Source organism: Centropristis striata, chromosome 2 (genome assembly GCF_030273125.1).
Source record: "Centropristis striata isolate RG_2023a ecotype Rhode Island chromosome 2, C.striata_1.0, whole genome shotgun sequence".
Taxonomy (NCBI): domain Eukaryota; kingdom Metazoa; phylum Chordata; class Actinopteri; order Perciformes; family Serranidae; genus Centropristis; species Centropristis striata.
Window position 1 is genome coordinate 936,918 of NC_081518.1, and position 11,262 is coordinate 948,179.

Sequence of the window (11,262 nt, forward strand, 5' to 3'; positions counted from 1 at the left end):
TTTTCCACAGTTTCGTGTCCTGTTCTTTTTTATTTTTTTTATTTTTTTCAGGCTGGATTTTGAATTGAACTCCCAATAATCGAGTCCCAGTGAAAAGCTTCATCCTTGCATCAGCAGCTGGACTCTCTCTCTCTCTCTCTCTCTCTCTCTCTCTCTCTCTCTCTCTCTCCTCTCTAGCCGAGCCTCCTCCCTCCTCATCATCCTCCTCATCCTCACCAGTCCAACCAATGAGTTTCAGCGGTGTGTGTGTGTGTGTGTGTGTGTGTTATGGGCAGAGGATTATAACAAGAAGTGTGTGTGAGAGTAAAGAACAGCGACAGGTAAGAAGTTCTCCTTTCTGACTGGATCGCCTGCAGAGTTTGCTGCTTTCTGGAGGATTATTAGAGATTATTTGTGCGGTTTCTTGGTTTGATTCCCTCCATCAGCTGCTGCTTCTCTGACTGGAAGTGAGTAACAATGAACCGATGTTATCAAAGTGTCACTCCGCTGCTTGGGATCAGGAAGCTCAACCCTGTAAATCGTCATTTTTACGACCCTGATCATCGCGGATGTGTAGCTTGAGTTGATTTATTGCGATGAATTATGAATCAAGCATCCAGGAGCGTTTCCTGGATCGCCTTTATTATGAAGTTGTTGAGCTTGGATCGGCAGCGGACGTGTTGCTTTACCAGGATTTTTTAAAATCTTCCTTTTTTTCCCATTATAACTTTTGCTCGAGTCATATTTTACAGCTTCTGGATGTGATTCTACACTGTAAAAAAGGTGTTTAAAATAAGACAAAACAGTAAATCTGAGGGAAATGATCTTGCTGCATGGACAGATAATTTACCTTGACAAGATTTCTTATAATAAGATGATTAAATCTAGAAATAAGCATGTTGAACACACAATAATTTGCAGTTTATTCCGAGCGTGATTGAGGTAAGTTTGTAGATTGATGCTTTTTTTGGGGTAACATGTGTTTTCCAGACTCTCAGCTGGAAAATAAACAAAAAAAAGGGAGCCACGGGCGCTGTCCCTGGTGCTGAACACCAAACCTCCACTGCTCACAATGTGACAGTGACACAGTGAAGGAAGCTGGTAGAGAAATCACACTTCAACCCTTTAAAACAGGAGATACACTGTTAAAAAGGTGTTTAGTCTAAAAAACCCCCAGATCAAACAGTAAATCTGAGGGAAATGATCTTGCTGCATGGACAGATAATTTACCTTGACAAGATTTATTAAATTAAGATTATTAAATCTAGAAATAAGCATGTTGAACACTTACCGTTACCAAAAATGTATGTAAAAATGACCACTAAAAAGACACAAATTGACCAAAAAAGACACAAAATGATCAAAAAAGACACAAAATTACCAAAATGTTATGTAAAATTGACCACTAATAAGGCACAATGATGAAATGAACTCTTAAAACCAGATAAATTAAAGCTGCCAGCAGTGATGAACTGGCCCGAGCAGAGTGACCTGATGATTATTTGGAAAAAGACATTTTTTGTGTCTTTATTGTGATTTTACATATTTTGTTTCTTTTTTGGTCATTTTGCATCTTTTTGTGTCTTTTTTTTGTGTCTTTTTTGTGTCTGTTTTTGGTCATTTAGTGTATTTTTTTGGTCATTTTGAGTCTTTTTTGGTAATTTTGTGTCTTTTTTTGTCATTTATTGTCTTTTTACATCTTCTTTTGGTCACAAAATGACCAAAAAAGACAAAAAAATGCACATAAGAGATAAATTAAATCGGCAAGCAGTGATGAACTGGCCCCGGCAGAGTGACCTGGTGATTATTTGGTTCTTACCAAGATAAAAAAACAACTTTAGATTTAGAAGTGTTAGATCATTCACCTTGTTTCAATTAGGAGTTGTATTCAACATGCTTATTTCTAGATTTAATAATCTTAATTTAATAAATCTTGTCAAGGTAAATTATCTGTCCATGCAGCAAGATCATTTCCCTCAGATTTACTGTTTTTATCTGGTTTTTAAACACCTTTTTTACAGTGTATTCGTTGCTCAAGAGCTCTTCAGCAGGGCGGCTGCTCGCTTGAACAAGTCATTTTCTTCGTTTAATGTGTGGTATGTTTTATGTTACAAGTGGTATATGTTACTGTTACTATTCTGCTTTAGTTAAAGGACCTTTGTGACTATAACAGTCAGTCAGCAGCCAGCCAGGGGCGGAACAGACTGTTAGAAGGGCGAAAAATAAAAAGGGCTCATTCTGCACAACAAGGGCCCCACCAGCAGCAGAAAGCTACGATGCATCATGTTTGATGAAATATTAGCATTAAGTTAAAGGAGATCCAGATCAAAGTAATTAATAATATGGTGCTGACAATAAAAACCACTGAACCGAACCATCCAGGGGGGAGAAAATTTGTAAATTTTTAAGTAAAATGCATCAGTTTTGTGCACTCTGAGAGCTAAATGAGAGCAAACACCTCATATGACATTATTCACAGTTGGTGATACTGTATTATAGGATCTCTAGAGGGAACATCATCATAATTTATTATATGAAGGGGAACCCTAGAGGGCAATAAATAACTTTTTTCATGTGTAAAAAGCAGCCAATAAGGCACTTCCTCTCGTTTTCACAATCTAAAGGCACTTTTACAACACTGTTTCAACCATGGAGGCATCAGACAGGCAAAAGGGCACTAAAAGGGAACTCATTAAGGCACGTTATCAATTTTTTTGTTGCACGTTATCAAATTTTTTTGCACCCTAGAGGGCACCCACTCATTTATTGCACATGTAAAGACCAGCCAATAAGGCACTTTCTCCCGTTTTCACCATCTAGAGGCACTTTAGCAACATTTTTCAAACTATGGAGGCATCAGACGGGCAAAAGGGCACAAGAAGGGCACTCATTAAGCATGTTATCAAAAATGTTTTGCACGTTATTAAATTTTTTTGGACCCTAGAGGGCACCCAATCATTTATTGCATGTGTAAAGGGCAGCCAATAAGGCACTTTCTCCCGTTTTCACCATCTAGAGGCACTTTAGCAACATTTTTTCAACCATGGAGGCATCAGACGGGCAAAAGGGCGCTACAAGACCCTCATTAAGGCATGTTATCAAACATTTTTTGCACGTTATCAAATTTTTTTGCACCCTAGAGGGCACCCATTCATTTTTTGCACGTGTAAAAAGCAGCCAATAAGGCACTTTCTCTCGTTTTCACCATCTAGAGGCACTTTAGCAACACTTTTTCAACCATGGAGGCATCAGACAGGCAAAAGGGCACTAAAAGGGCACTCATTAAGGCACGTTATCAATTTTTTTGTTGCACGTTATCACATTTTTTTGCACCCTAGAGGGCACACAATCATTTTTTGCATGTGTAAAGGGCAGCCAATAAGGCACTTTCTCCCGTTTTCACCATCTAGAGGCACTTTAGCAACATTTTTTCAACCATGGAGGCATCAGACGGGCAAAAGGGCGCTACAAGACCCTCATTAAGGCATGTTATCAAACATTTTTTGCACGTTATCAAATTTTTTTGCACCCTAGAGGGCACCCATTCATTTTTTGCACGTGTAAAAAGCAGCCAATAAGGCACTTTCTCTCGTTTTCACCATCTAGAGGCACTTTAGCAACACTTTTTCAACCATGGAGGCATCAGACAGGCAAAAGGGCACTAAAAGGGCACTCATTAAGGCACGTTATCAATTTTTTTGTTGCACGTTATCAAATTTTTTTGCACCCTAGAGGGCACACAATCATTTTTTGCACGTGTAAAGGGCAGCCAATAAGGCACTTTCTCCCGTTTTCACCATCTAGAGGCACTTTAGCAACATTTTTTCAACCATGGAGGCACTAGAAGGGCCCTCATTAAGGCACATTATGAGTTTTTTTGCTCTAGAAGGCACATCATCATAATGTATTATATGAAGGAGAACCCTAGAGGGCACCCAATCATTTATTGCACATAAAAGAGCAGCCAATAAGGCACTTTCTCCCGTTTTCACCATCTAGACCAGGGGTCTCAAACTGGCGGCCCGCGGGCCAATTGTGGCCCTCGTGATGATATTTTGTGGCCCCCACCTTGATATGAAAGTTTAATGTGAGTTTTATATGAATGGCACTTTACCGTGTTGTGTGTGGAAGGTCCCTTTAATTAGTATTTTTGGTAATTTTGTGTCTTTTTAAAATAATTATGTGTCTTTTTTTAGTAATTTTGTGTCTTTTTTGGGTCATTTCCTGTCTTTTTTGTGTCATCTTGTGTCTTTTTTTGGTCATTTTGTTTTTTTTTAAGTAATTTTGTTTTTTTTCTGTCATTTTTGTGTCTTTTTTGGGTCATTTTGTGTCTTTTTTGGTAATTCTGTCTCTTTTTTGTGTCATTTTGTTTCTTTTTTGTGTCATTTTGTGTCTTTTTTTGGTCATTTTGTTTCTTTTTTAAGTAATTTAGTTTTTTTCTGTCATTTTTGTGTCTTTTTTGATAATTCTGTGTCTTTTTTTGGTCATTTTGATACTGCCTCAAGCGGCCCCCAGGTAATTTGAGATTGAGACCCCTGATCTAGAGGCACTTTAGGGCGCAAGTGGTATTTTTTCTTGTTATTTTTGAGTTAAGTCTTCTGCTTTAGTTAAAGGCCCGTTGTGACTCCCGGCCAGAGTCTCCATGCCGGTTTAAACCAGAATAACGTGCTCTAGGATCTGGGGTTTGTCAGACTTTAGAGGCTGTGGAAGCAGAATATAAACAGTATAAGTTGAATTCATTTAAAAGGTTAAAAAGTCGACTGAGCAGCGTGCTGGTTCACGGGGAAGCGAAAAAGGTCTAAAAACCAGATAAAAACACTAAATCTGAGGGAAATGATCTTTCTGCATGGACCGATAATAAACAAGACATGAACCAGATAAATGATCTAACACTTCTAAATCTAAAGTTTTTTTTATCTTGGTAAGAACCAAATAATCATCAGGTCACTCTGCTCGGGCCAGTTCATCACTGCTGCCAGCTTTACTTTATCTGGTTTAAGAGTTAATTTATTATTGTGTCTTTTTAGTGGTCATCTTTACATCTATTTTTGGTCAGTTTGTGTCTTTTTTGGTTATTTCACGTCTTTTTTGTTCATTTTGTGTCTTTTTTTGTCAATTAGTGTCTTTTTTGTCAATTTGTGTCTTTTTTGTGGTCATTTTTACATCATTTTTTGGTCATTTCATGTCTTTTGTTCATTTTGTGTCTTTTTTTGTGGATTTGTGTCTTTTTAGTGGTCATTTTTACATAAATGTTTAATAATTTTCTGTCTTTTTTGGTCATTTTGTGTCTTTTTTTGTCAATTAGTGTCTTTTTAGTGGTCATTTTCACATAATTTTTTGGTCAGTTTGTGTCTTTTTTGGTCATTTCACGTCTTTTTTGTTCATTTTGTGTCTTTTTTTGTCAATTTGTGTCTTTTTAGTGGTAATTTTTACATATATTTTTGGTAATTTTGTGTCTTTTTCAATAATTTTGTGTCTTTTTTGGTCAATTTGTGTGTAAAATAAGAAATTAACCCTTAAAACCAGATCAATAATCTAACACTTCTAAATCTAAAGTTTTTTTTATCTTGGTAAGAACCAAATAATCATCAGGTCACTCTGCTCGGGCCAGTTCATCACTGCTGCAGCTTTACTTTATCTGGTTTAAGAGTTCATTTATTATTTTAAGTGTTCAACATGCTTATTTCTATATTTAATAATCTTAATTTAATAAATCTTGTCAAGGTAAATTATCTGTCCATGCAGCAAGATCATTTCTCTCAGATTTACTGTTTGATCTGGTTTTTAGACACCTTTTATCAGTGTGATAATAAAGATAATAAAGAGGACTAAAAGGACCCAGACGTGATCTTAAGTTCCTCTCCAGATGATCCTCTGGGCTATAAAGCCTCTCAGCCGTGTGTCTGCTGCATTTTATCTGACACTTCCACTTGTTTACTCATTCTTCCACCACATTGTTTTATCTCAGAGAAGGAAATAGGATTAAAATAGAGACATGCAGACTTCTTGTGTGTACTTCTGTGGTGCCACGCCACTTATTTTACACTGGAATTATAAAAGAGCATTATAATAAAAAAGAGGAAGCAGCAGATTTGATCATCTTACACTGCAGAAACCAGCTGACAAAAAATAAGAAATAAATAACTAGAATGAAGCAAATACATGCTGGAAACAAGTCAAATTATCTGCCAGTACAGTAAGTAAATGTTTCTTTGTAAGAATTCTTTAAATAAGTAAAAATATCTAGAAACTGGAAAAACAATGATGTCTTAAAATAAATACAAAAATACTTATTTTGAGAAATTGTGGCTTGAAAAGCCCGACTGTAGTAACATTAAAACAAGCCAGAAATACTTGAAACGAGCATGTTTTTTCCTCATTTCAGTATCTGTGGGTAGATACTGGTGATAGAAAATACTTTTGAAATAACATTTAAACTTCATGCAACTAAAACTCTCAACTGGAGCCAATATTTGAGGTAAAAACTCACCATATTCAACAGTTGAATAGATTGAAAAGCATGAAAAAGCTCACAATGTCAATCCTAAAAACAAGTCTTTATACAAGACTGAAATCCCTGTGAAGAGGTTATTCACTCATTTTAGTTACAAAATGACTTTTTTTTTTAGGTTTTATTACTATACAAGACAAAAAAGACACCTGTTCTTAAAATAAAATAAAAAACCTTTTTGTGTCTTTTTTTTTTGTGTTTTTTGTCTTTTTATGTCTTTTTCGTGATTTTTCCGTCTTTTGTGTCTTTTTTGTGTCTTTTTAAAAATATTTTCTAGTCTTTTTTTTAGTGTCTTTTTTTGGTCATTTTGAGTCTCTTTTTGGTCATTTTGTGTCTTTTGACATCTTCTTTTGGTCACAAAATGACCAAAAAAGACAAAAAAAAACGTACAAAAGAGATTAAATTAAAGCTGCAAGCAGTGATGAACTGGCCCGAGAAGTCTTTACACAAGACTGAAGTCCCTGTGAAGATTTTTGTGTCTTTTTTGGGTTATTTGTGTCTTTAAAAAAAATAATTTTGTGTCTTTTGTCATTTTGAGTCTTTTTTTTAAGTAATTTTGTCTCTTTTTTTGTCATTTTGTGTCTTTTTTTAAAGTAATTTTGTGTCATTTTTTGTTATTTTGTGGCTTTTTTTTGTAATTTTGTGTCTTTTTTTGGCTTTTTGTGTCTTTTTTTTAAGTAATTTTGTGTCTTTTTTCAGTTATTTTGTGTCTTTTTTCAGTTATTTTGTGTCATTTTTTGTTTTTTTGTTGCTTTTTTTTAGTAATTTTGTGTCTTTTTTCGGTCATTTTGTGTCTTTTTTCGGTCATTTTGATACTGCCTCAGCTCCCAGGTAATTTGAGTTTGAGACCCCTGCTTTAGACCATGTTGTGCATCAAATAGTTAAACAAAATCCACCTAATTTTTCTACTTTCTCCTTGTTTTTAGGAGCTGATTGTTTGCAGTGTATGGCCTCTGCTCCAAGTCAAACATCCTCCAGTCTCCTGTGATCGTCCTCGTCTCCACTGAGACCTTCCACCCTGCGCCTCCTTCCTCCCCTCGGAGCTCCTCCTCCTCCGCCTGGCTGGTCGGCAGCTCCTCTCTCTCATCAGGATGAATGACGTTCAGGAGGCGACCTCCCCCGCCACCAGCCTCAGCGGCCCAGCGACCTGCGTCTCCAAAGTGGAGCTCCGTGTTTCCTGTAAAGCTCTGCTGGACCGGGACACGCTCAACAAGTCCGACCCGTGCGTCATCCTCATGGTGCAGACCAACGGGCAGTGGACCGAGGTGAGACCCTCCTCGGCTCGGTTTTATCCTAAATCTGACCTTTTGGGACCCAGTGTGAGCTGATAGATCCTCAACAAACCAGTTCTATATGCAGCAGCTTTTCAAAATTACGCTCAATGAACAGAATCTCACAGTTCAGATCAGACAAACTACAAACATTTTGGACAAATAATAAAGCAGACAACAACTAAAACATCTCTCTGTCTGTGCATTTATATATATTTTTTTTATATTTTATTGTAACTTTTAATCTAAGTCCTTTGCTATCAGTTTAAAGGTCCATTCTGACCTCCTGAGTGTGTAACAGTCAGCTTCAAGACAGAGACTCCTGGGAAAGTAACAACTTGATACTTTGGGATTTGTCAGAAAAGACACAAAATTACCCAGAAGAGAATCAAATTGACCACAAAATGACACAAAATGATCAAAAAAAGACACAAAATGACAAAAAAGACACAAAATGACAAAAAAAAGACACAAATGACCAAAAAAAGACACAAAATGACTAAAAAAGACACTAAAAGACCAAAAAAACGCACAAAATGACCAAAAAAAGAAACACAAAATAATCAAAAAAACACACAAAATTATCAAAAAAACACAAAAAAAATACCAAAAAAAGACAAAATTACCAAAAAGAAGACACAAAATTGCCAAAAAAAGACACAAAATGACTAAAAAAAGACACAAAATGACCAAAAAAAGATACAAAATGACCAAAAAAAGACACAAAATGACCAAAAAGACTAAAACACATTAACACATGAACACTTTAACACAGTGGAGACAGAGCTGACTTCCAAAATGATTTGTTGACCCCCAGAAATCATCTTGCGACCCCAATTGGGGTCGGGACCCCCAGATTGAGAATAGCTACCCTATGATACGGTGTTGCCCCATTTTTGTCCTGTCAAATTTCTACAATGCATGTTTTTGAGTGATGAAATACTTTAAAAAAAGAGGGAAGAGTATAGGGAACCAATAGCAAAGCTTTAATGTGTCATATGACCTCCAGGCGGCCATATTGAAACACTATTTTGCAGACTTTTCCAAAGTAAATAGATATTAATGCCATTTGTTCCACAAAAAAAGCCCTTTTCCATCTGGAAAAAGATATTTTCCTACTGGTAGGTGAGTAAACCTTCATTGTTGATAGTTTCTTGCAATTTATTTTCTAAACTAAATAATGGAAACCTGTTAAAATGCAACTGTTGCCCTGAGGCAACAACATACCATTATGGGAAAATTGCTCTGTTGCCCCGAGGGAAAAATGATGGCAGCATAAGATATTGTTAGAATGTGTTTAAGTATTAACAATTGGAACACATTAGTAAAACATTGGAATTAATGTTCCAAAGCATACCATTTATCATAATTTTGTTTTGATCTTTACAATTAATCAAAGATATATTTGATGTTGGTTGCAGTAAAGTAAAGTTCAGGCTGTTACTATTATTACCCTGTAGGCCATAATCTACTATTATAGGGAACTTTGCATATAACATTTCTTCAGATCATGTTTATTTAGTCTATTTTAAGACAAAAAAGCATGTTTTTCCTGACTGGCATGATAATGTCGACCATAGAAGGTTAACCAGCATCTTTTATTAATCTCCCTCGCTGAATCATTAAGCACATTTACTTCATGTGTAAATGATCTTGTGTCTTGAATCAAACATACATGAGAGTTCAAATTATTCACATCGCAGCGCCTCGAGGTGATCCGAGAAACATGTTTCCTTAATCGTTGCTTGTTATACAGAAGGAGGGCGAGTAGATAGTAGTTAGTGGAAAAAAAACCCTCTAAAAAATGAAGCAGTGGTTTTGTGTGAAAGGTTACACTGTAAAAAAGGTCTAAAAGGTGTTAAAAACCAGATCAAACAGTAAATCTGAGGGAAATGATCTTGCTGCATGGACAGATAATTTACCTTGACAAGATTTATTAAATTATGATTATTAAATCTAGAAATAAGCATGTTGAACACTTAAAATAATAAATGAACTCTTAAAACCAGATAAATTAAAGCTGCCAGCAGTGATGAACTGGCCGAGCAGAGTGACCTGATGATTATTTGGAAAAAATATATTTTTTGTGTCTTTTTTGTGATTTTACATATTTTGTTTCTTTTTTGGTCATTTTACGTCTTTTTTTGTGTTTTTTTTTTTTGTGTGTCTTTTTTTTGTCTTTTTATGTCTTTTTTGTGATTTTATGTATTTACGTCTTTTTGTGCCTTTTTTTGTGTCTTTTTTTGGTCATTTAGTGTATTTTTTTGGTAATTTTGAGTCTTTTTTTATTAATTTAGTGTCTTTTTACATCTTCTTTTGGTCACAAAATGACCAAAAAAGACAAAAAATGCACATAAGAGATAAAATCGGCAAGCAGTGATGAACTGGCCCGAGCAGAGTGACCTGATGATTATTTGGTTCTTACCAAGATAAAAAAAAAACACTTTAGATTTAGAAGTGTTAGATCATTTATCTTGTTTTAAGAATTCATTTCTTATTTTAAGTGTTCAACATGCTTATTTCTAGATTTAATAATCTTAATTTAAGAAATCTTGTCAAGGTAAATTATCTGTCCATGCAGCAGATCATTTCCCTCAGATTTACTGTTTGATCTGGTTTTAGACACCTTTTTATCAGTGTGTCTGTGTGTTAAAGGTTAAATTACATTGTGATGAATCCTCAGTTTGTGTGTTTTTGGTGGTGGGGCGACCAGGGAGATAAATCTGTTAATGGTTTGCTGAACTTGCAGCTGTTTGGGAGAAAGATCGCGGCTTACACAACAGCTGTCTGATTGAGAATTAAAAATGTCAAATGCAGCGAGGAACATTTTCAGAGGAAGAGTGAACTCTCAAAATGACGCTTTTGGTCATTTTGTGTCATATTTGATAATTTTATGTATTTTTTTAAAGCTAATTTTGTGTCTTATTTCATAATTTTATGGTTTTTTTGGTAATTTTGTGTGTTTTTTTCATAGTTTTCTGTCTCTTGGTTATTTTGTGTCTTTTTGGGATAATTTGATGTCTCTTTTGGTCGTTTTGTGTCTTTTTTTGGTCATTTTGTGACTCTTTTTGTGTCTTATTTGATAATTTTATGTATTTTTTGGGTAATTTTGTGTCATATTTGATAATTTTATGTATTTTTTGGGTAATTTTGTGTCTTTTTCTGAGACACAAAATTACAAAAAAAAAAGAATCAAAATGACCAAAAAAAGACACAAAATGACAAAAAAAAAAGACACAAAATGACTAAAAAAAGACACAAAATGACTAAAAAAAGACACAAAATGACCAAAAAAAGACACAAAATGACAAAAAAAAGACACAAAATGTAAAAAAAAAAAAAGACACAAAATGACCAATAAAAGACAAAATGGTAACACTTTACAATAACCAACTAAGTGATGTTTATAGATGGTTTATAGAGCAATTATTAAGCATTTACAAAGTGTTTAATCTTTAAATGTTTTCAACCAATTTCTTAAAGGTATATAAATTATTTAAA

The 11,262-nt window shown here is 35.0% G+C and overlaps 1 protein-coding gene across 1 annotated transcript in view; it reads left to right on the forward strand.

Annotated features, from left to right (window-relative positions):
- The first annotated feature begins 321 nt into the window (after positions 1–321).
- The window catches only part of cpne7 (copine VII), a 99,496-nt gene continuing 88,555 nt past the window's right edge, over positions 322–11,262 (forward strand). The window contains exons 1-2 of the mRNA XM_059356184.1: positions 322–446; positions 7,417–7,755. Coding sequence (XP_059212167.1) covers positions 7,582–7,755 — 174 coding nt within the window. The 5' untranslated portion in view covers positions 322–446; positions 7,417–7,581. The remainder of the gene's footprint in view (positions 447–7,416; positions 7,756–11,262) is intronic.